Source organism: Suricata suricatta, chromosome 16 (assembly GCF_006229205.1).
Source record: "Suricata suricatta isolate VVHF042 chromosome 16, meerkat_22Aug2017_6uvM2_HiC, whole genome shotgun sequence".
NCBI classification, from domain to species: domain Eukaryota; kingdom Metazoa; phylum Chordata; class Mammalia; order Carnivora; family Herpestidae; genus Suricata; species Suricata suricatta.
This window is the reverse complement of record NC_043715.1, coordinates 56,802,054-56,826,879: the sequence shown is the minus strand read 5'-3', so window position 1 is coordinate 56,826,879 and position 24,826 is coordinate 56,802,054. Positions and strand designations below refer to the sequence as shown.

Sequence of the window (24,826 nt, the reverse complement as noted above, 5' to 3'; positions counted from 1 at the left end):
GCTCTGGAAAACAGTGTGGAGGTTCTCAAAAAACTATCCATAGAACTCCCCTATGACCCAGCAATAGCACTGCTAGGGATTTACCCAAGGGATACAGAAATGCTGATGCATAGGGGCACATGTACCCCAATGTTCATAGCAGTACTTTCTACAATAGCCATATCATGGAAAGAGCTTAAATGTCCATCAACTGATGAATGGATCAAGAAGATGTGGTGTATATACACAATGGAGTACTACATGGCAATGAGAAAGAATGAAATCTGGCCATTTGTAGCAACGTGGATGGACCTCGAGGGTGTCATGCTAAGCGAAGTAAGTCAGGCAGAGAAGGACAGATACCATATGCTTGCACTCATAGGTCTAACAGGAGAGACCTGGCAGGGGACCATGGGGAGAGGAAGGGGGAAAGAGAGCAGAGAAGAGTGGGGGACACAGATCATGAGAGACTACTGAATACTGAAAATGAACCATGGACTGAAGGGGGAAGGGGAGAGAGGGAGGGGGTGATGGTCATGGTGGGGGGCACTTGTGGGGAGAAGCACTGGGTGTTAGATGGAAACCAATTTGACAATAAACTATTAAAAAATAAAAAAGAGTACAATCAGTCTGCCCCGAGAGGCAAAGCTTCCAGCAGTAAATGTTTAGGCCTGACCCCTGGTTTCCTAGAACTGTTCCCCAATTCTTATGCTAACGTGGAATGTTAAAACCCTATGCAAATGGCCTAACATGAAATGGAGCAAAGGTACTAAAGAGTTTTCTGAGTTGCCCATCAGTAGAGAGAGCTAGCGTGGGAAAGGAAAAAGTCAAGAGAGTTAAAACAAGGAACCAGATCCACAGGAAGCCTGTGTGTTCAAACATCTCATGCATGGGCTGCGCCTCTGTCTCCTGATGAATCTTGCCCAAGTTGCAGTTAGCCACGGGTACATGAATCCGTCAATTATATTTGTAACTATTCCAGCAAAGAAGAGACACTGAACCAGGGGAGAGAAGAGAATGTTCTCCAGCGGGTTTAGTGAGTTGGTTGTCAATTACGTTCCCTTTTTGCTTTCTGCTTAAAAAAAAAAAAAGAGAGAGATTGATCCTGTCTCAAAACCACCCACCGAAGGTAGGTAGGGACAGCCCAGATAATTTTCAGGAGAAAGAAATGATCTGGGGCAAATCGCTTTCCCTCTGGTTTCAATGTTGTCACCTCGCAGATTCACATGAGCACATTTGTGATCACTAATACGATTTCTCATTTTAAGCGTCTATGAGTATCTTCAGGGAGGAGAACGGAGTTCTGGTTTGGGCACAGGTGGCTGAGGGCGGGACCAAGAGGAAGGGAAGCCGTCCACGTCCAGGTGATCACGTGACTCCCAAAGAAGGGAGAACAGGAACACACCTGCGAGGCCCGGGGATGCCGAGACGGAAACTTTTCAGTGTAAGAGACAACGGGCTGATGCAGGAAAGAAACGGGCACGTGCTGGACAAGAAACAGCACGAGCGCGGGCCGGCCGGGACTTACATCAGCTCCTCCACGCCGCACACCGGGTGCTTCAGCGACTCACACAGCTGCCTGACGTTCGTGGGGGACAGTCTCGTGCCGTGCAGGTTCAGGCACTTCAGGTAAGGGTTGTGAAGAATGGCCTCAAAGAAGTCTGGGCCAGTTCCAAGATAAGCAGCAAAATTGTACCTAGAAAAGATGTGGACAGTCATGCAACTGAGTCCAAACACAAAGGAAGATCCCTCTCACACAGCTCCTCCCGCCTGCCCGCCATGCTCAGGCTCACAACACTGTTTGTAGATAGCCTGCAAATTCTGTCTGTCTGGGATTTTCAGATAGCACACAAACACAGAGGCTCTGCTGCCCCGCTCTCTCCCGTTTCTTCCTAGGACCTGCATGCCTGCGTGCCACCGCCCTTACTGCAAGGGACATAAACCAAAGCCATCCCATGTTAAGGTCTAAGCACGGTCAGGACAGGGGCATGACGCCTATGCATCTCTGCACCCACAGGTCCAGCCGGAGGTTGACGTACAAGGACGCACATATTTGAATTAACGCTCCACGAAGCATCATGCTCCCCAAGGAAAGGATCCGTTTGTTTAAAGACTAAGATTTGGGGGCGCCTGGGGGGCTCAGCCGGTTAAGCATTCAACTTCAGCTCAGCTCATGGTCTCACAGTCCGTGGGTTTTGAGTCCCGAGTCAGGCTCTGTGCTGACAGCTCGGAGCCTGGAGCTGCTTCGGATTCTGTGTCTCCCTCTCTTTCTGCCCCTCCCCCACTCACACTCTGTCTCTCAAAAATGAATAACCATTAAAAAAATTGTTAACTGTTTTTTTTTTGATAGACAGAGAGAGACAGTGCAAGCAGGGGAGGGGCAGAGAGAGAGGGAGACACAGAATCCAAAACAGGCTCCAGGTTCTGAGCTGTCAGCACAGAGCCCAACATGAGGCTTGAACCCACAAACTATGAGATCATGACCTGAACCAAAGCCAGACGCTCAACCAACTGAGCCACCCAGGTGCCCCTAACTATGTTTTTTTAAGGAGAAAATAAGTAAAAAAAAAAAAAAAAGAAGAAGAAGAAGAAGAAGACGACCATATCTGGAGTCGTTGACAATTCAGGTTCCAGGGTTACAGAAAACTGGATTTGAATCTTTGCTTTGCTCCTGGATTCTTTCGCAAGGTCGGACAAAGGCAAATTCACTTCTTTGGGGTCTGATTTCTTCATGAAACAAACAGTATCATGATGGTTATGAAATTAAAACATATTGTGGTGCCTGGAACATGACCAGTACATGTTAGCTTTGATTTTTAATGTTTTTAATGTTTTTTTAATGTTTTATTTTATTTTTGAGAGAGAGAGCACGAGCAGAGGACAGCCAAAGAAACAGAGGCAGAATCGGAAGAGGCTTCAGGCTCTGAGCTGTCAAGGCAAAGCCTGACATAGGGCTCAAACTCACGAACCTTGAGGGGGCCAACGGGGTGGGGCCCAGAGGGGGAGGGTCAGCACAGGCAGGATGAGACCCCCTGACCAGCCAGCAGGGAGAAGACGGGTGCCCGGGGCAGCGGGAGGCGCCTATGAGACATGGAGACTCACGGAAGCAAACCAAGTCTTCAGCATAAACTGCAATGTTTACAGGGTAAGGGAAGAGTGAGCCCCTCTCATCAGCTGGGGTGTGGAAATTCTCCCCAGTTCCAGGTTCCAACATGGCCACCAACGACCAACCCAGTGAGCAGGGCTTTGTAGGGACAACAGGCTCAGAAGTGTCACATTAACTCTTTTGCACAAAGACATCAGTCAACAATTAGATGTGTGGTAACTATGACCAGTAAGACATACATAAAGGGCTTTGGGAGCATGGGACATTTTCCAGGAGGAAGTGAGCTTGGAGCTGAAATAAGAGTTAATGTTTCGGTTGAAAGTAGTGAAGGGGAGAGCATGGCTCGGGCAATCCCGCCACCCGAGTGACAGGGAGTGGCCGTGTGCTCCGCGAAGCGTCTGTGTGTCACCTGTATGAAGGGGACAGTGAGACCACTGGAGGATAAAAAGGAAGTGATACAGATAATCTGCCTAAAGCAGCCAGCTCTCTACTATAAATGCTGCTTATTCTTTTTTTTCATGCTTTTTTCCTTTTTTGTTAAATTTCAGCTCTAGTTAGTTAACAGTGCAGTATTGGTTTCAGGAGTAGAATTCAGTGACTCATCACCTACATACGACACCCAAGTGCCCTCCTTAATACCCATCACCCAGCCAATCCACCCCTCTCCTTCCTCCCTCCGTCAATCCTCAGCTTGTTCTTTACAGTTAAGAGTCTCTTGGGGCGCCTGGGGGGCTCAGTCGGTTAAGCCTCCGACTTCGGCTCAGGTCAGATCTCACGTTCGTGGGTTCGAGCCCCGCGTCAGGCTCTGTGCTGACAGCTAGCTCAGAGCCTGGAGCCTGCTTCCGGTTCTGTGTCTCCTTCTCTCTCTGCCCCTCCCCCTCTCATGCTCTGTCTCTCTCTGTATCAAAAATAAAATAAAACATTAAAAAAAAACTTTTTTAAAGAGTCTCTTGTGATTTGTTGCTTTCCCTTCCTAATCCCCTTCTTTCCCATATGTTCATCTGTTGTGTTTCTTAAATTCCACATGTGAGGGAAATCACATGATATTTATCTTTCTCTGACTGATTTCACTTAACATAATGCATTCTAGCTCTATCCACACCATTGCAAATGGCAAGATTTCATTCTTTTTATTTTTTTAATGTTTTTATCTATTTTTGCGAAGAAAAAGAGTGTGAGCAGGGGAGGGGCAGAGAGAGAGGGAGACACAGACGTTGAAGCAGGCTCCAAGCTCTGAGCAGTCAGCAGAGAGCCCGAGGTAGGGCTCGAACTCACAAACCGTGAGATCACGATCTGAGCCAAAGTTGGACACTTAACCAACTGAGTCACCCAGGCGCCCAAGATTTTCTTCTTCTTGACGGCTGAGCAGTACTCCAGTGTACATATACACCACATCTTCTTTAACCATCCCTCAGTCAATGGACATGTGGGCTCTTTCCACAGTTTGGTTATTCTATGTTTGTTTTTACTACATTTCTCCAAGAACTGAAGGCTACTTTCCCATAGGTCGGCCCCTTCGTTACCTAGGAAACATCTCTTCCCCACCTAGCATCTTCCCAGCAAGTGTCATCAGCTTCCCTCTGCAGCTCCCCAACCACTACATTTAAAACATGTGTTGAAGAGAAATGAAAATGGAGGCCACCGTTTGACATAACCCAAAACCAAAATGCACATGGTCACATAACCTGAACATAAGGCTGATATCCCCAAGACGTGGAATCTGCTCTAAAAACGTATGCTTTCTTCATGCCAGTGTGGACTTGAAGCTTCCTACTAATGGGCTGCCCATGGCAAGAAGGAACAGGTGGTGAGGGGCACCTGGGTGGCTCAGTCAGCTAAGCAGCCAACTTTGGCTGGGGGCATGATCCCGCAGCCCATGGGTTCGAGCCCCGAGTTGGGCTCTGTGCTGACAGCTTAGAGCCTGGAGCCTGCAAAGGATTCTGTGTCTCCCTCTCTCTCTGTCCCTCCGCTCCTCTCTCTCTCTCTCATGCCCAAGCGCTCTCGCTCTCACTCGCTCTCTCTCTCTCTCTCTCTCTCTCTCTCTCTCAAAAATAAAAAAATATTAAAAAACAAAAAAAGGAGGAGGAGAAACCAATGATGGCTACCCACCCCAGAAAACAAAGCACTTCCTGTGTGGAAACGGACCCATGGTGGCTGGGGACCAAGCCCGTTGACCATATTCAGTCCTAAAGTCCTGTTTGCCAACAGTTTGCTTCTTGCTCAATAAAACATTGGTATCAAGGAACGTGCTCCCAAAATTTCTCTTGAGCCATTGGATTGCAGCTCTGTGCTTTTGCATTGGTCTTTCCCAAAAAAGCCAGAGTAGAAAGAATGAAACTCTGTTTACAGAACAGGTTAACATCCAACTTACCCGAACTTTTGGAGTTTACAAACGGGATGAGCCAGAGCTTTACAAAGAATTTCCAGGGAGGGCTCATCGAACATGCAGTTGTCCAAATCTAACACCTGGAAGTTCTTGTTGGTGGTGAACATAGAGCAAAGGTCTTGCCAAAAGGAGAGCTTCTCCCAGTCACTGAGGGAGAACAGACACCATGACTCGCCAGTGGCTCAATGCACTCAACACATGCTCCAAACAGGCCGAACATCCTCCCCAGCGCCCCTCAAAGCTCACTGATGGTCCCCTGGGCCTGAACCAGGAGAGGGAAGCCCAAGTTGGCTGAATCACCATGGCCTGGTGGCTAAGACAGCGGACGCTGAGGCCAGAGAGATTGGGATCAAACCCCATTTGAACCACTTATTAGCTAGGTGACCCTGGACAAGCTATTCAGTCTTATTCAGCCTCCACTTCTTCCTGTTTTAGGCAATAATACTTGACTGTTGTGTGAATGAAGGTTGGTATTTGGTTATCTATCAGTAAAATAGCAAACTGCATCCAAAAATATGGACGTATAGGTACAAAGTCAGGGGGATGTAACGTACAGCATGGTCGTGACTGTGGTTAATAATACTGAAATAGATTTTTGGAAGTTGCTAAGAGAGGAGATCTTAAAAGTTCTCATCATAGGGGGCCTGGCTGGCTTAGTCCATAGAATGTGCAACGCTCGACCTTGGGGTCGTGAATTCAGGACTCATGTGGACTGTAGAGTTTACTTTTAAAAAGTAGATCTAGGGGCACCTGGGTGGCTCAGTCAGTTGAGCATCTGACGTAGGCTCAGGTCATGATCTCATGGTTTGTGGGTTCGAGCCCCACGTTGGGCTCTGTGCTGACAGCTCAGACCCTGGAGCCTGCTTCAGATTCTGTGTCTCCCTCTCTCTCTGCCCCTCTCCTACTCATGCTCTGTTTCTGTCTCAACAATAAACATTAAAAAATAAAATAAAAAATAAAAAGTAGTTCTCAGGGTGCCTGGGTGGTGTAGTCAGTTAAGTGTCTCTTAGTTTCAGCTCAGGTCATGATCTCAAGGTTGGGGTGTTTGAGCCCGAAATCAGGCTTCATGCTGACAGTGCATTCTTCCTCTCCCTCCCCTGCTCATGTTCTCTCTCTCTCTCAAAAATAAACTTAAAGAAAATAAAAATAAAGTGTGCCTGGGTGTGTCCCACTGTTGTTGAAATGTAAACTGGTACAGTTGCTCTGGAAAACAGTATGGAGGTTCCTCAAAAAATTAACAATAGAACTCCCCTATGACCCAGAAATAGCCCTGCTGGGGATCTACCCAAGGGATACAGAAGTGCTGATGCATAGGGGCACATGTACCCCAATGTTCATAGCAGCACTGTCAACAACAGCCAAATCGTGGAAAGAGCCTAAATGTCCATCACCTGATGAATGGATCAAGAAGATGTGGTATATATACACAATGGAGTACTACATGGCCATGAGAAAGAATGAAATATGGCCATTTGTACAACGTGGATGGACCTCGAGGGAGCCATGCTAAGCGAAATAAGTCAGGCAGAGAAGAACAGACACCATATGTTTTCACTCATATGTGGAATAGGAGAAACATAACAGAGGACCATGGGGGAGGGGAAGGGGAAAAAATAGTTAAGGGGAGAGAAGCAAACCATAAGAGACTCTTAAATACTGAGAACAAACTGGGGTTGATGGTGGTGGGGGAGAGGGGGAAATGGGTGATGGGCATGGAGGAGGGCACTTGTGGGGATGAGCACTGGGTGTTATATGGAAACCAACTTGACAATAAACTGTAAAAGAAAACACACACACACACACACACACACACACACACACACTAAAAACCAAAAACGTGACCATGAAGGTGATATGTGTTTGAGAGCTGAAGTGTGAGCTGTTTACCTGAACCAGCTGCTGGAAGGACACAGGTCAGACCAGCAAAGAGGAAAAGCCCACAGGTAAAATCCAGAGCAAACTGTGCCCAAGCCTCCAAGAGTCCCTTCCAGGGGCATCACCAGGACATACTTAAAAGCCACCAGGAGAAAAGCATGGCCATGGCTTACTTCCAGCCTCATCCTGGCCCCATGAAGTAGGTGCAGTGTTGCCTTTCTTCATACAGGTGGGAAAACTTGACAAGTCACCACTCATAGTGACCCAGCTAGCAAACGGCAGTGCCAGGACTCAAACCAAAGTCTCTGATCCCAAAAGCCATTTCTTTAAGTATAAGGATCCATGGAGGACCCACTGGGAACTAAAACAAGACACAAGTTAGTGTATGCAGGGTGGGGATAGAGGTGGTAATAGAGGGACTCACTTTGTGGTGGATCCAGAGTCATCTGAAAAGACATTTTCTACAGACAGGTGAAGTTTCTGCAGATTCTGGGAATGCTTCAGACAGAATGCAGATATCACCAATTCTTCAATGTTACCAATATAAATATTAACTTCCTCGAAGAAATCCATCACTTGTCTTACAAAGTCTTTCTCATGGGTCTCAAACAAACCGCTGAACAGTTCCTGGAAATTCACCACCATCTGATCGGTGTCACACTGACTTAAACTTTCAAGGCATTGGGTTATTTCCTGCCTTATCTCTTTGGACAGGAGAAAACCAAAGGATGTCTCCAGCATGTTGGTTATTTTGTTAGTTGAAACTCCAAACAAGAATGTTATCATCTGGGACAAGTGGCTCTGAACCTGACCCACACCTGCTTTTACAAGCTGGGTCACACTTCCAATGGCCGGGTCGGGGTCGGCCTCCGGTTGTTTGAGCAGATAGAACATGGCGGCACAGAACTCTTGGATGCACAAATGCATGAAAGTAAAACAGTCACCGCTCCTTAGGAGGAGTCGCATGCCCATCCACATCGAGGTGTCAGACTCGGACACCCCACGCCTCCTGAGGTCCCCGCGGCCGAACACGAACGTGCGAGTCCAGATCCCCTCTGCAGCCAGGGCGCACAGGCCCTTCAGTCGCGCTCTGCTCTGCTTGGGGGGACAGTTCTCATTTCTTGACTTGAATACGTGAGTGAAAAAGGATGCGTACACAGAGGTGGTGCCTTCGGACGCAATCTTAAGGTCTTCTCCTTTCTCCAGCTGCCATTTCACACAAGTACAAACCATCCAGCACACAAGAGGATTTTGGCAGAACACACAGAGCGGGAAGTTGCTCCTCACAAAACTGAAGGCTTTCATGGCTTTGCTCCTCTCCCGGAAGAAATGGTAGAAATACAGCTTCCTTTCACGCTCCGTGAATCCTGGGAGGACTATGTATTTTGGCTGCTGCAACAGGAAATAATATCTCCTCATGCCCATGGTTCCCAGCGCGACAAGCAGAGAAGACTCCGGAAGCATTTTTCTCTGCAGCAAACTCCTCATGATAACTTGCACGGGCTGCCGCTGCTTCCGGTCATCACACAACTGAGTCGGAGGCTCCAAATCAAACCTGAGCTCCTCGAAGCCGTCCAGGATGAACAGGATCCTCTCGGGCTGGGAAAAAATGTCCTCCACCGGCTCGGAAGACTGAGGCCAGTCCTTGGAGATTAGCTCCACTAAGCTGGCCTCTGCGGCGGCGTTCATTTCACAGCCGTTGAGGAGGAAGATAAACGCAAATCTGTCCTTCCAGAGGTTTCCCTCCGCCCAGTCCAGTATGACTTTCCTCAGAAGCGTTGTTTTTCCGATCCCTTCCGGACCTTGTAAGACGACCGTGGGCGTGGGCTCTCCAGCCCGGCCGGCGGGGTACGCAGCCTTCAGGTTTTCATATTCAACCTTTGTGGTTTCTTTGTAGAAATCATTGGGAACTGGAAGGCAGGTTTCCTTTTCCCATATGAGACGGAATTTTTCTTTCATGTGATTTCTGTATGGATTTGGTTTATCTGAATTGACAGGGGTAGAATGCCAGATAATTAAAAATAAAAAAAGTGCACTCATTCTTTGACGCTCGAAACAGCCCCTAGAGATGTACTTGAGCACCTGTGTGAAGAGTAAGGTGCGTCCACGGATGGCCAGGCTAATTAACCTAGTTTTTATTAGGACCATAATCTATCTCAAATCACCATGTCCATGGAAGCACCGGACCAAACACCAGAGGCCTGTCTCAGGGCTACAAGGCAATATACAATGTAAATGCTTCAGAGTTACATTTAAAACCAGAAAGAGGGGGTGGTGTTGCCCAGCAAAGCATCCCATACCCACTACCATACTCTGTCTCTCAGGAATCAAGGCAAAGAGGGTTATTACAGACGCCATGTTTTCCATGTTAACAACCCCGTAAGATGTGTTCTACTCCCGCTTTACAAAAAAAATCAGAGATGGAAAACATGTCACTTGATTAATGTGCACCAGTGAATGAATATTAGGGTCAGGTGCCTGCCCTGCGTCCATCTGATCTGAAACCAGAAGGTCCACACGATTTCTATTCTGCCATGCTGACTGCAGGCTCATTTCAGAAACACACCCCTGAGCCGTCGTTCTTTCAACTACTGTTAAAACGCACCTTCCATGTTCAAGGCAACACGTTACGGGAGGTTAAATAAAATGACAACCGTGGTCAAGGACCATAGCGTGCATCGGAGAACTCTAGGCCATGCAGCTGAGGTATTTCTGCATGTCCTCCAGGCAAAGAGCACCAATGGTTTGTTCGAGGGCGTAGCGCTAGGAAGCATTCTTGGAATGTAGTGCTGGTCCCTGCTCTCTTTGGGGCAAAGGCAGATTTGTTTCTACAATCAGGGGTTCCGGGGCACCTGGGCGGCTCAGTCAGCCAAGCATCCGACTCTTTCTACGCTCCTATTCAGCAGGAAGAAGCTACAGAAGAGGAGACCTTCCACCTCCCACAACCTGAAAGATTTAAAGGTCAAGATTGTTCAACAGAGATATGATGAGGGAGGGTGAGTCAGGCTGGGGGCAAAACACAATCCAGCACCACCCCTCCCTGCGGGACTTGGGTGATATCCTCGGACACTCCCAGCTACCCGAAAATGAGAAAGGACAAGAAAATGAGAAAGGACAAGAAAACAAATGGCTAAACTGATAAGGCTCTCCAGCCGCTGACCCGAGAAAGACAATCCCATCATCGCCTGAAGGCCAGGGGCTCCCCGCCTTGCTGCAGGGAAAATCAACCTCAGCCCGACAATCTTAGGCCTCCAGTAAGTCTCTGGCATGGAGTCTCTTTGGAAACTCCCTCTTGACTTATGCCCCCCGGACTCCATAAAACAGTCACCCCCACACTTACAGCACGGCTCTTCCCGCCCATGCTCCTGTCCCCACGCTTTAATAAAATCACCTTTGTGCACACACACAGAAACACAAAGGATCTGACTCTTGATTTCAGCTCAGGTCAGCATCTCCTAGTTAGGGAGGTTAAGCCCTATATCAGGACTCTGCACTGACCTTGCGGAGCCTGCTTAGGATTCTCTCTCTCCCGCTCTCCCTCTGCCCCTCCTCTGTTTGTGCTCCCTCTCTCTCAAAATAGGTAAATAAACTTTAATAGCGGCACTTTCTACAATAGCCAAATCATGGAAAGAGCCTAAATGTCCATCAACTGATGAATGGATCAAGAAGATGTGGTATATATACACAATGGAGTACTACATGGCAATGAGGAAGAATGAAATCTGGCCATTTGTAGCAACATGGATGGACCTTGAGGGTGCCATGCTAAGCGAAATAAGTCAGGCAGAGAAGGACAGATACCATATGTTTGCACTCATAGGTCTAACAGGAGAGACCTGGCAGGGGACCATGGGGAGAGGAAGGGGGAAAGAGAGCGGGGGAGAGTGAGGGACACAGATCAAGGGAGACTACTGAATACTGGAGATGAACCATGGACTGAAAGGGGAGGGAGGGAGGAGGAGGGGTGATGCCCATGGTGGGGGGCACTTGTGGGGAGAAGCACTGGGTGTTATATGGAAACCAATTTGAAAATAAACTATTTTAAAAAAGAAAAAGGAAAAAAATTTTTAAATGAAAAACAAAACTTTTAAAAATAATTTAAAATGTTTTGAAAAACAAAAACACGTGTTTCGTCCCCCTCTAGAGAAATGTGGAGCTGCCTCTTGCTCGCGGGAGGCCTGCCAGGGTAGTAAAGCTGGTGTCAGTCTCCGGAGGGCAGGGGGCAGGACTGTCCGCAGTCCTTATGAAGACCGGGATCTCTGGCTCTCCAGGCTCCTCGCTAGGACACGGGCCCACCTCCAAACCCGCCCTCTGCCCCCAGCCCAGAGAGACTCAAAGGACAGGAGGAACTAACGAGAACATAAATCTCATATTCCTGTTGTGCGGTGAGTAGTGAGCCTTCTAAATTCATCTGGGATCATTCTGTCCTTCCAGACCACATTTCTGGACGCGTGGCCAGCTGACCCAACAGCGGCTTGCTGCCTGGCACCCGCCTCCCCAGTCCACAGTCCAGCCACCGTGTGAGGTGCCTGCAAACCGGTTCAGCCACCCTGCACTGTGAGACTTTAGGGCTCTGATAACCCATTCAAAGCTCGGCTTACTTACCAGAACAAAACGCCTACTCCCACAGGTACATAAAAATCCATGAGAGAATCCCATGTAAAATTGAGCAGAGCATCTGCAACTTTCAGTTACTGTATCAAAGGTAAATTTTTAAAAATGACTTGTCTGGCAAGAGCCAAAGTATGGAGAGAGCCCAGCTGTCCATCGACTGATGACTGGATAAAGACGTGGTGTATGCATACAATGGAGTACTACTCAGCGATCAAAAAAGATGAAATCTCTCCCTTTGTAATAACACCGATGGAACTAGAGTGGATTATGCTAAGTGAAATAAGTCAGTCAGAGAAAAGACGAATACTATATGATTCCACTCACATGTAGAATTTAAGAAACACAACACATGAACATAGCAAAAATAACATAAAAACAGGGAGGACGACAAACCATAAGAGACTCTTAAATATAGAGAGTTGGGGGGATGGGCTTAACTGAGTGACGGACATTAAGGTGGCATTTGTTGGAAAGAGTACAAGGGTTCTCATAGGTAATGAGTCACTAGATTCTACTCCTGAAGTCATTATTGCACTATATATTAACTAACTTGTATGTAATTTTTTAATTTAATAAATTTTTTAAAATGAAAAAAAGAATTGTCTGGAGGCACCTGGGTGGCTCAGTTGTGACTGATCCTTGGTTTCAGCTCAGGTCATGATCTCATGGTTTGGGAGTTTGAGCCCCGTGATGGGCTCTGCACTGACAGTGCAGAACCTGCTTGGGATCAGTCTCCTCTACCCCCCCACCCCTTCCCCACTTGTGCTGGATCTGCCTCTAAATAAATAAATAAATAAATAAATAAATAAATAAATAAATAAGAAATACTTTTTTTTTTTAATGTCTCTGTTTGCCAGGACTTAGAACTCAACTGATCTCCCCATTTTTTTTAAGAGCAGCCTTCCAGCAAAGGGTGTAAACATTATCAATGGTCAAAAAATTACTGATATGAGGGCACCTGGCTCAGTCCGTTGAACAACCGACTTCGGCTCAGGTCATGATCTCGCAGTTCGTGGGTTCGAGCCCCGAATCAGGCTCTGTGCTGACCGCTCAGACCCGGGAGCCTGCTTCAGATTCTGTGTCTCCCTCTCTCTCTCTCTGCCCTTCCCCTGCACCTGCTCTGTCTCTCAAGTCATTCTCTGACTCTCAAAAATGAATAAATGTTAAAAAATAAAAATAAAAAAGAATAAAAAAATAACGGATTTGGAGTCAGGCCTGTCCCTGCTGAAGAAGTCCTCTAGCGTGAGGGAATGCTGTCGGGACCACGGTTCCCCATTTGCAAACCTCAGGACAGTGGCAGGAACAGAACGACATCAGGCGTCAGCGGCGGCTCACGTCAGGATTCTGCCTCGTCCATGGAGCAGGTCGAGTCAAAAGTATCGTCAACTACCAGAAGGGACCTCTGTCTCGGCGGGCCCCGCGGTGGAGATGCAGGTCACCCTCGTGCTAGCGCAGCCTCAGCTCCCGACAGGAAAATGGGGAGGCGACCTCAGGTGAACAAGACACACCCCCCCCCCCCCGGACGGCCTCACTGGCCCACGCGTGACCAGAGTCGCCTGACATTCTATGGCCTCCGAGGCTCCCTGGGACCCACAGCACATCCTCCACTGATGGAGGGCGGCCGCTCACCTAACACCATCACCTTCATTCTCCTAAGGTCCCGGTGAGCCAACCTTCCTCCACAGGCCCTGCCCCTCGTGCTCCCGCACTTACTCCTGATCTCTTCCTGAGCCTTTGTCCAGAGGTCACGCCGATCAATCTGTAGAAATAGGCTCAGGGTCAGCTCCCACGCCTGCTTGCCTGGGTAATGTTTGTCCAACAGCTTCGCTAGATCGTCTCGGGAGGCCTTCTTTAGCTCGGGCCACGGGATCGGCTTGAGCTCCAGCTGCAGAGGCTCCTGCTTGAGCAGCTCCTTAAATTTCCAGAACTCTTCCTTCCTGAGCTCCTGCAGGTACCACAACAAGCCAAAGGCCGAAAAAAAGGATTCAGCCATCTTGCCCTGGACGGTGAACTTGGAAATCGCCAGAGGGAAAGAAATTCTTCACACACAAGGACAAAGTAGCACCTGAGGGAGAATGAGGTGATTTCAGAGATAAATCTTCAGTTAATTGTGATTTAAGATTATTGACAATCCTGCTGGGGCTCCTGGGTGGCTCAGTGGATTAAGCTTCAGACTCTTGATTTCGGCTCAGGTCACGATCTCACAGCTCCTGAGGTGAAGCCCTGCATCAGGCTCTGCCCCGACAGCATGGAGTCGGCTTGGGATTCTTTCTCCCTCTCTGTGCACCTCCCCTGCCCACTCACTCTCTCTCAAAGTAAATTAAATAAACTAACATCTGGGGCACCTGGGCGGCTCAGCCAGTTGAGCATCTGACTTCAGCTCAGGTCACGATCTCACAGTTTGTGGATCTGAACTCTGTGTTGGGCTCTGTGCTGACAGCTCAGAGCCTGAAGCCTGCTTCGGATTCTGTGTCTCCCTTTCTTTCTGCACCTCTGCTGCTCATGTCTGTCTCTCTCCTTCTCTCAAAAATAAATAAACATTAAAAAATAAAACAAGGGGCGCTTGGGTGGCCCAGTCGGTTAAGCGTCTGGCTTCGGCTCAGGTCATGATCTCATGGTTCATGGGTTCGAGCCCCTTGACGGGCTCTGAGCTGCCAGCTCAGAGCCTGGAGCCTGCTTCAGGTTCTCTCTCTCCCTCCCCCTCCCCTGTTCATGTTCTTTCTCTGTCTCTCAAAAATGAGTAAATGATTAAAAAAATTTAATCACAGATGATCTTTATCTAGAATATGAAAATAAAGGGGGGGAGGGAACACTAAAGCATCTTTGGGCTTTCCTCTAGAGTGGCATGCCTTCTTGCTGTAGTACGTACCGTAGATTCCATGCTTTACTTATATATTACATTTTTTTAATTTTAAGTTGTACATCAATGGTTATAGCAGTATTATTCCCAATAGCCAAGAGGTGGAAACAATCCAAATGTTCATCAACAAAAAAGCCCAAACATTCCCAACGAATAAATGGATAAATAAAATGTGACTGTAGACGTGCTGGGGGGGGGAATATTACACAGCCGTATAAAAGGAGTTTTGCCACATGCTAGAGCATGGATCAGCTTTGGAAACATCCTGCTAAGTGAAGGAGATAGACACCGAAGGACAAACTGGGACTCCACTTACATTAGAGAGGTGGACTCTCAAATTCACAGAGACCACAGGCGGAACAGAGGGGTGGTGCGCAGGGCTGGGAGGGCACAGGAACTTGGAGGGGGGGGGGTCTCAGCCTCAGGGATGAAGGCGCTCTGGAGGCTGGTGAGGGTAGCCCAGCGCTGTGAATGAGCCTGAAGCGGTCAAACTGTGCTCTTGAAAGTGGGTAAGAAGGTCCATTTTCTTTCATGGGTTTGTACCACAGGTTTTTTTCCCCCCATATTTTTTTTTGTTTTTTACCATTTGTTTATTTTTGAGAGACAGAGAGAGGCAGAACATGAGCAGAAGAAGGGCAGAGAAAGGAGACACAGAATCTGAAGCAGGCTCCAGGCTCCGAGGAAACATTCAGCACAGAGCCCGACGCAGGGCTCGAACCCGCGAACCGTGAGATCATGACCTGAGCTGCAGGCGGCCGTTTAACCCACTGAGCCACCCAGCCGCCCCTTTACCATAGTTTTAAAAAGACCTACATGTGTCCTACACCTTTTCTCTCCTAAGCATTCCTTTCTTCTTCCTTTTCTCGCTGAAACCTTCCCCCTGAAGATTCAGTGTTCGCTGAAGCTCCTCCAAATACTGGCTGTTAAGTCACCCCCTACCCCTCTCAGACTTCACCGAGATGCTTTAGCCCCCCCCCATTATCTTTGTGTGTGGTGACCACCACGGCCCCTGCCTTATTCCTCACAAATTACACCACCTCGCTCACCCCCATTCCCATAGGACGTCTGTGGTCAAACGAGGAAGTTGCTCACCCATGATTTACCCTAAGATCAGGGCATCCTGGAACTCTGGGAGGGCAAACGGCTAGTTCAAAGTCAACCAACCAACTTACCTTAGCAACAGGTCTCGGACTTAATTCTCCAATTTGCCTGCTGTGTGCCCTCCCCCTTTCATAATTTCCCCTTTAAAATCCTGGTTTTCATGTCTCCCCCCAGGCCACGTGCCTCTCACAAGGCAGAACCAAGAGACCAACCGAGACTGAGGAGCAGCCCTCAGGCCTCTGGGGTTTTCACCCTTTCTTCGTTCTCTCACACGTGAGGTCCTCCAGTTCTCCGTGTCCCAGATTGCATTTTAGAAATACCGGCCCCCCGCCCCCCGCCCAGGTCAGCCTGGGAGAGTCCCGTTCTGTCACCTAGTTTAGAGTTGGGACACACGGAGGACAGACCATCTGTCCTGGACCTAAAATGCTTTCCACGTGACTACATCCTTGCCAAAACAAAGGGGCGGGGCTTGATCTTCGCTGGTACCCCTCTAGCTCGTTCTTTATGCACGCCAGACTTAGACCAAGTGCTGAAAGGGGAAAATAAGGAAAAAAAGAAACTTCAAGGAGAAGACGTCCTCACCCCGTCCGGCCCCTGGCCCTCCTGGCTGGTCTCCATCAAAGAACAGCTGTGGAAGCCCCAATAAAAGTCTGAGCCTGACCTCTGATTGGCCATAAAATCTCCCCCTTCCCATTGGCTGGCGTGACTCTCAACCGCCTGCTCTCCGGAGGGGATGGAAAACCGTTCAGGTGCGCTCCCTCCGCCTCAGGTGTGAGCCGTCTTCCCCCAGGCACCGCTGACGGCTGCTGACGGCTGCACAGTCCGACGACACTGCTACTTGCATCTCCCAGTACGACGTGACCGGGGGGCTTCTGTGGGCCGTCTTCTCCCCCCGGAGCTGCTCTGAGTCTGCACATCTGCCTTCTGCTCTGCCACAGACTCCCCGAAGCCAGCTGTCTTGTGCAATCTCTCCCACTTCCATAACTGCACCTAGGATGGGGAGCATCTGTAGGTGAGGAAATTGATGAATATTCTCAAACAACTCGCCAGGGACCGAAAAGGCTGAAGTTAGACCTTACGAATGTCTTTCTTTTTATTACTGTGATAAAAACACTGCAGATGACACCACACCCTTAACAAAGTATTCAGGGTACAGCACAGGGTTGTTAGCTGCAGACACAATGTTGCACAGCCCACCTCTAACCAAAAGTTTATACCTGGGGAACAGTAACGCCATGCTTGCCCTTCCCCCAATCCTCGGAAACCACCAATCTGTCTGCTACCCTGGGCCTGACCGTTTTGGGTACCCCATTCACGTGGAATCATGCATTTGTCCTTCTCAGCCGGTCGACCGGCCGAGGCACCCAGGCACCCCCAAAGACATCTTCTCCCTGGCCTTTCATGGTGTTGGCCACCCCGGCCATGGAGTATCCCAGACTACGCTCTGTTTTATGTAAGTAATGAAGTCACACATGACTCCAGTCTGGGCACTGAAAGTGAAATCTCCCAGCCCTCCTACAGGGTCAGGTTGACTTGTAACAAAAGTGTGTCGCGGGCGTCTGGGTGGCTCAGTGAGGTAAGCATGTGGCTCTTGGTTTTGGCTCAGGTGGTGATCTCGGGCTTCATGGGCTTGAGCCCCATGTCAGGCTCTGTGCTCACAGCTTGAAGTCTGCTTGGGATTCTCTCCTCTCTGCCCCTCTCCTCTTGTGTGTGCTCTCTCACTTCCTCTCTTTCAAGATATATAAATATATATAAACTTAAAAAAAACAGATATATAAGGTGCACCTGGGTGGCGCAGTCAGTTAAGCATCCGACTTCAGCTCATGATCTTGCAGCTGTGAGTCTGAGCCCCAGTGGGCTCTGTGCTGACAACTTGGAGCCCGGAGCCTGGTTTAGATTCTCTCTCTCTCTCTGCGCCCCTCTCCCACTAGCGCTCTTTGTTTCTCAAAAATAAATATTTTTTAAAAATTTTTAAATGTTTTTTATTTATTTTTGAGAGACGGAGAAAGACAGCACGAGCAGGGGAGGGTCACAGAGAGAGGGAGGCACAGAATCTGAAGCAGGCTCCAGGCTCTGAGCTGTCAGCACAGAGCCCGACGCGGGGCTCGAACCCACGAACTGTGAGATCTGACCTGGGCCAAAGTCGGATGCTCAACTGACTAAGCCACCCAGGCGCCCCAATAAACATTTCTTTAAAGTGTGAACACATTGCCAGGCAGATGATCAAAGCTCTGCCAGTAACCGCTCAGTGAGTGAACGGGTAGATTCTCTCCCTCTGGCTGTCTCAAGCCATCCTTTCTAGAACTCCGAAGAAGTTCAAAGATAAAGCCGTCGGTGGGCTCCAGCTTCACCTCTCCTGCTGGCTGCGGTGCTCCCGGGGGCACCAAAGGCTACCCGGGACGCCCCCTTCTGGTGAGAAATGCACAGACATCTGGCCTTTCGTTGTACGGCTCTCCTAACCGCACCCCTTCCGCGCACCCCATGCCTCTCTGATCCTGGTCATGCTTATTTCATCCGCGCAGGAGTTGGAATTTCCCACCCAGGCAGAGATGACATTACTCGGCCACGCCCAGTAAGTCTGTGCGTGAGAATGGACAAATTCCCCCCATGTAACAAACTTAGGTAGTTGTACACCCTTTTGATAACTAAAGTGATACAATGTCTTCTCGTATTCAGATAAAGGAAATGAATAAAGCCTACTCAGAAGAGTCTCGAAGGCTCGTCAGAGAACAAAATCATTTCCTCAGTCACGTTTTTCTCTGTTTGCAGAAAATTATTTTTAGAATTTTATTAAATAAACTGGAAACTGAGATGATATACAAGGTCCACAAGAACTTTCCTTTGACTTTTTTGTCATAAATATTGCCCAAAAGACAAGATATTTAAAGTTTTGTGTTTTTATTTACTTATTTTGAGCGGGGAAGGGGTGGAGAGACAGGGAGACAGAGGTTTCCAAGTGGGCTCACAGAGTCAGCACGTAGCCTGAGGCGGGGCTGGGTCTCAAGAACCACGAGATCATGACCTGAGTGGAAATCAAGAGTTAGATGCTTAACCAACTAAGCCACCAGGTGCCCCCCAAAATACTTAATTTTTTTTAAATGTTTAATGTTTATTTATTTTTGAGAGACAGAGAGAAACAGCACAAGCAGAGATACATGGAGACACAGAATCTGAAGCAGCTCCAGGCTCTGAGCTGTCAGCACAGAGTCTGACAAGGGGCTCGAACCCACGAACCGTGAGATCATGACCTGAGCTGAAGTCAGACGCCCAACCCTCCCAAAAGAGATTTAAATTTTTAATAAATATGCATGCTGTGACAGAGCCTAAAATTAAGACTTTAAAAACTTACTCTTTAAATTTGAATGAATTGTAAAATTGTGATTAATTGGTTTTTCCCAGATATTGTTTTCACTATGTGGGGTTTTTTTCTGGTTTTTGTTTTTTGGGTTTTTTTTTTTTTATTTTTATTTGTATGTTTTCACTATGTGGTTTTTTGTCTTTTGGGGGATTTTTTTGTTACAATTTGTTTAATATTTTAATTTTTACTTGTATGTTTTCACTATGTGTTAATAAGAAAATCAATTTTTTTTCATTGAAGTGTAGTTGACCCACACAAGGTCACACTGGTCTCAGGCGGACAACATGGTGATTTTACAAGTCTAAGCGTCAGGATACACTCACCCCCACTCTAGCTACTTGCCATCTGTCCCCATAGGGGAATCACTATGTTGTACATCTGAAACCAATGTGACCTTGTGTGCGTCAATGCACTTCAGTATAAAAAAGGAAAATCGAACATACTACTCCTGACTCCAGCAATTTGCTGTCACTATGGGTCCTGATATGGGACATATTGTATTCACTCTATTTTTTACTTTACACAATTCTAAATTTTTTTAATGTTTATTTTTGAGAGAGAGAGACAGAGCACGAGTGGGGGAGGGGCAGAGAGGGAGACACAGACTCGGAAGCAGGCTCCAGGCTCTGAGCTAGCTGTCAGCACAGAGCCCGACGCGGGGCTCAAACCCATGAGCCGTGAGATCATGACCTGAGCCGGAGTCAGACGCTCAACAGACTGGGCCCCCCAGGTGCCCCTTGATTTTACAGAAAATTCTAAAACTCATGTATGTATCTGTAATAGATTGAAACAATATTCCACTGTGACCATTTTTTGTCCTGTTTGATATTTTATTTATTTGTTTCATATTTCTTCTATTTGTTTATCTCAGGTTTGGAAACTTTTACAAATGAACAATTGTTATTTATATAAGGAGAAAAATGAGGTATTAAAATAAAGAATAAAAGGCCAATGGCAGTAGGCACCTTGCAGAACACTGAGATTAAACGCAGGGTGAAATAAGGCCTTCGTTCCCTGGGCTGTCGGTCCGGAGTCTGGTGAGTCTCCACCAACCTTGTACTGTGTGCCGTTTGTGACGTCCCTGGGTCTGTTTTTCAAAGCTCTCCTTCCTTTTCCTCATGTGACATGCGATCTTTACACCCATGACATGGGTCACAAATCATTTGCATGTACTCTTAATATTTCCTCTTACCACGCCTTACCAAAACTCAGAGGAATCTCCCGTGCCTTTATGTGTGATTTCAGAGGGGCACTTGTGGGGGAAGAGCACTGGGTGTTATATGGAAACCAACTTGGGAATAAACTATTTAAAAATAAATTAATTAAATAAAAATAAATAAATAAAAATAAAAGGTAATTTTTCGGGGCATCTGGATGGTTCAGTTGGTTGGGTGTCCAACTTCCGCTCAGAGCATGATCTCACAGTTCACAAGTTCAACCTCCGTGTCGGGCTCTGTGCTGACAGCTCAGAGCCTGGAGCTGCTTCGGATTCTGTGTCTCCCTCTCTCTCTGTCTCTCCCCTGCTTGTGCTCTCTCTCTCGTGCACTCCCTCTCTCTCTCTCTCTCTCTCTCTCTCTCTCTCTCTCTCTTTCTCTCTGTCTCAAAACTAAAAAACACTTAAAAAATGCTTTTAACGTGCATTAAAGGCAGATGACAATAAGTTATTTCTTTCTTCTAGCCAGTGATTGGCTGTCCAGGGCTGGAGGGGAGGAGTGGTTCCCATCCAAGGGGCTAATGGGCAGTGAAATCCCATTTCACCTTACGGACCACAGCACAACGTGATTGCTGAGCAACTATGTTGCTCCTTTATCAACTTGAACCTGGATCTCCTCAGGAGCAGAGAATGTGGTCAAGGGGAAAGTATGAGATCCACCGCTAATGTTGAAATAAAATAAGTGATTTCCAAAGAAGAAGCCTCGCTGGGTGCAGGTGGGGTCCCCGCACAGGACAGGCCCCTGTCACAGCCCAGAGTCCAACTCCTGAAGACGCCTTGACTTTCACCCACGGGGAAACGTTGGCAAAGGCCGTGACCCCACTCGTGGCCGCTCCCCACCTCCCCGACAGTGTCACAGAACACAACACTGAAGCCTCGCGTGCTTTACTGGAATCTGGGTGAAACGCCCGCACGGCACACTCTTCAGCCATCGGAGGTGACCGGGTGAGGTCTTCCGTGCCCAAGGCAGGGTCCTGCCCACTGTGGAGAGCAGGAAGTACTCCCACAAATGGGCAGACCCCGCGGCCCACAAGCCCCTGTTCGACCTCACTAGGTCTACCGTTGGTCTGTCTGTGGCTGATAAATCTCTGCGGCAGAAATTTTCCCGCTCCGGAACCAGGGCCGAGTGAGTGGCGCGTATTAACAATAGTGAATCATTTCCCAAACCAACCGCTCGACCACAAGTTACAATTACAGAGATTTCTTTTCCCCGCGAGTCTAAGAAAAAGAGACAAGATAATGTTAATAATGTCAAGTACCTTGTGAGAAAATGAAGAGCAGACACAGGAGCCTTGCGCCCCCCTCCCCCCACTGGTCTGCACGGTCTCCCTTCAGGCTGGGTCACGGAGGGACAACGGGGAGGAGCCGCGGGTTGAGAACCCAGGAGGCCGGAGACCCGGGGTGGCGCACATCGGGCGGGGAGCGTTCCTCAGTTTCCATGAGACGTGGTATGGACACCCAGCCAGTGCCAGCAAGGCATTCTGTGGACATGAGTCGTTGACCGGCACTTAGCGTAATCACTTAGACACAGCTAACCCCCCCCACCCCCCCACCCCCTGCTGCCCCCCCTTTCTCACCCTGCCCCTTAATCTGTGATCAACAAGAAGTCCTCTAAACCCCACGAACAGCTTTTGCACGAGTTTGAAAAGAAACATGTCCTGTGTATTCATTTATGTTGTGATGGAAGGAAATGGGAACATTGTAAAATGTCATCAATCTTAGATTCTGTAAGGAACACAATACTGGACTTCCAGGGGCTGAGTCATCAGCAGGGATCAGCTTTAGGGTCTGTTTACCAAACTTTTCTTTTAATGTTTATTTATGTTTGAGAGAAAGAGACAGAGCATGAGCTGGGGAGGGGCAGGGAGGGAGGGAGACACAGAATCTGAAGCAGGCTCCAGGCTCTGAGCTGTCAGCACAGCGCCTGATGCGGGGCTCCAACCCATGAACCGGGAGATCATGACCTGAGCCGCAGTCGGAGGCTCAACTAAACCACCCAGGCGCCCCTGCGCACCGAATTTCTAAGCCACGATCCTCACATTTGTGGAGAAGACACCTGTGAAGAAGCGGCCATGACCTAGTCCGTGGGATTTTAGGAGACACTTGTGAGTGGGCTAAACCAATTCCCTAGATCAAAAGGGGGGACTCACCTTCATGATCAAAACTATTTGAAAGTAGCCTCATTCATTTATAGGGATTAATAAAGATGACAGAGCTTTAAAAATGTTAACCCCGATTTCAATTCTTATCACCCACGGAGGAAATATTCAACATTTTTTTCTTAGAATGATCCTGGGAACTCCCCTATGACCCAGCAATAGCACTGCTAGGGATTTACCCAAGGGATACAGAAGTGCTGATGCACAGGGGCACATGTACCCCAATGTTCATAGCGGCACTTTCTACAATAGCCAAATCATGGAAAGAGCCTAAACGTCCATCACCTGATGAGTGGATCAAGAAGATGTGGTATATATATACAATGGAGTACGACATGGCAATGAGGAAGAATGAAATCTGGCCATTTGTAGCAACATGGATGGACCTTGAGGGTGTCATGCTAAGCGAACTAAGTCAGGCAGAGAAGGATAAATATCATATGTTTGCACTCATAGGTCTAACAGGAGAGACCTAATGGAGGACCATGGGGAGAGGAAGGGGGAAAGAGAGTGGGGAGAGCGAGGGACACAGATCAAGGGAGACTACTGACTACTGAAAACGAACCCAGGGCTGGAGGGGGAGGGGGAGGGGAGGGAGGGAGGGGTGATGGTCATGGTGGGGGGCACTTGTGGGGAGAAGCACTGGGTGTTATATGGAAACCAACTTGACAATAAACTATTAAACAATAAATAAATAAATGTAAAAAAAAAAAAAAAAGACTGATCCTGGGTCAACATTGTGTTCCTATCAGAGAAAGAGTAACACCAAAGATAGAATTACCTCCTCTGTTTATGGTAGACCCTCCCAGTGAGAGGAAAATCCCGCTAACGCCAGAACGCAATCAGATTCTGAATGGATTAGAGGAGGCGGGCGGGTGAGGTGGGTGGGGAGCGCGCCCATAAAAGCCCCTCCTGGGAGATCTCGTTTCAGAACTGCTGTCGGGACCAGACCGGGAGGCAGAGCAGCGGAGGTGAGTCCCACCTTCTGGTTTCGCGAGTGTCTACACAGACCTGTAACCACAGAGGACCAGCGGGCGGCTGGGGCGGCGGTGGGCGGAGAGCGAGGTCCGAGCTTCCGGGTTCGAGGGAGTCCCGGGGAGGAAAGGCAGACGCAGGCCTACGGCAGTGATATCCTGACCTGTGGGCCGGGGACCGCGCGGTGGGCCCGGCAAAACTCAGACCGTCCAGTCACTGTGTTCCTACGCCTGAAACTAACAAAACTTTGTGTGCCAACTAAAGCCAAGTCTTTTGCAATGTTTAAATTTTGCGGGCGCCTGGGTGGCTCAGGCGGTTAAGCATCCAGTGTGGGCTCAGGTCATGATCTCACAGTTCGTGGGTTCGAGCCCCGCATGGGGCTCTGTGCTGACAGTGCAGAGCCCACTTGGGATCCTCTCTCTGCCTCTGTTTCTGCCCCCACCCCTGCTCACGCTGTCTCTAAATAAATTAGGAAAAAACTTTAGAAAGCTTAAATGTCTACAAGAGTACATAGCAGAGAGCAAGGTCTCAGAGGCTGTAAATACACGCAGCAGCTGCTGTCCGGGGCCAGCTTGATTCGGCCCCGCGCGCTCCTGGGGTCAGCAGCGCCCCTCGGAGGCCGCCGGGCTCAGCTTGCGGAGTCAGCGGTCTCCCTGCGCGGCCCGCGCGGACGTGGCGAGCGAAGCCGCGGCTGCTGACGTCCCGCCTCTCACCTTGGCCTTGGCTTCTGTCCTGTGCAGGTCGGGGAACGGGGGTGGGGGCGGGGGGCGGAGTGACCCACCCGTGGCGTTACAAACCCCTTCTCTAGCGGCCTCGTAAACAGACGCCGAAACAAGTCGGATCAATCTTGGCAGCATGTAGGCCTTCCTGGCTAAGCTGGTTTCTGGGGTGGGGGTCTCCATGCCAGTGGCGCACGCGGCTTCTCCCACGTCCGCCCGACTGCGCGCAGGCGCGTATCAGCCCAGGCACTTTGTTGTGCTCCCAGTCAGGTGGGACCCTCTCCCCACCCACTTAGAGCCTGAGGGCGAGTCTGTCTTCCCTCCCCTCCGGCATCTTCAAGGTCAGAACCCTGAGGGCCCGGGGTCCTGTATATATGTACGTGTGTGGGACATAACCACCCACTGGTAGGGACTGCGGGTCACCCCGGGGCAAAGGGGGAGCGGCCCAAGGCCTCGTGTCCACTCTACCTCCGGAGATTCC

The 24,826-nt window shown here is 48.8% G+C and overlaps 1 protein-coding gene and 1 long non-coding RNA gene across 3 annotated transcripts in view; one reads left to right on the top strand and one right to left on the bottom strand.

Annotated features, from left to right (window-relative positions):
• NLRP9 (NLR family pyrin domain containing 9) overlaps positions 1-13,953 on the bottom strand; it is a 23,705-nt gene extending 9,752 nt beyond the window's left edge. The window contains exons 1-4 of the mRNA XM_029924572.1: positions 13,674-13,953; positions 7,771-9,331; positions 5,463-5,618; positions 1,508-1,675 (exon numbers count right to left, since the gene is read on the bottom strand). Of these exons, the coding sequence (XP_029780432.1) occupies positions 1,508-1,675; positions 5,463-5,618; positions 7,771-9,331; positions 13,674-13,953 (2,165 nt within the window). The remainder of the gene's footprint in view (positions 1-1,507; positions 1,676-5,462; positions 5,619-7,770; positions 9,332-13,673) is intronic.
• A 2,705-nt stretch (positions 13,954-16,658) lies between these two features.
• On the top strand, positions 16,659-18,738 carry LOC115280127. 2 transcript variants are annotated; one of them, XR_003903670.1, is made up of 5 exons: positions 16,659-16,933; positions 17,265-17,374; positions 18,224-18,333; positions 18,444-18,493; positions 18,598-18,738. It is a non-coding gene; the product is annotated as an uncharacterized LOC115280127 (long non-coding RNA). The 2 variants fall into 2 exon arrangements; XR_003903671.1 differs by lacking the exon at positions 18,224-18,333.
• The last annotated feature ends 6,088 nt before the right edge of the window (positions 18,739-24,826 follow it).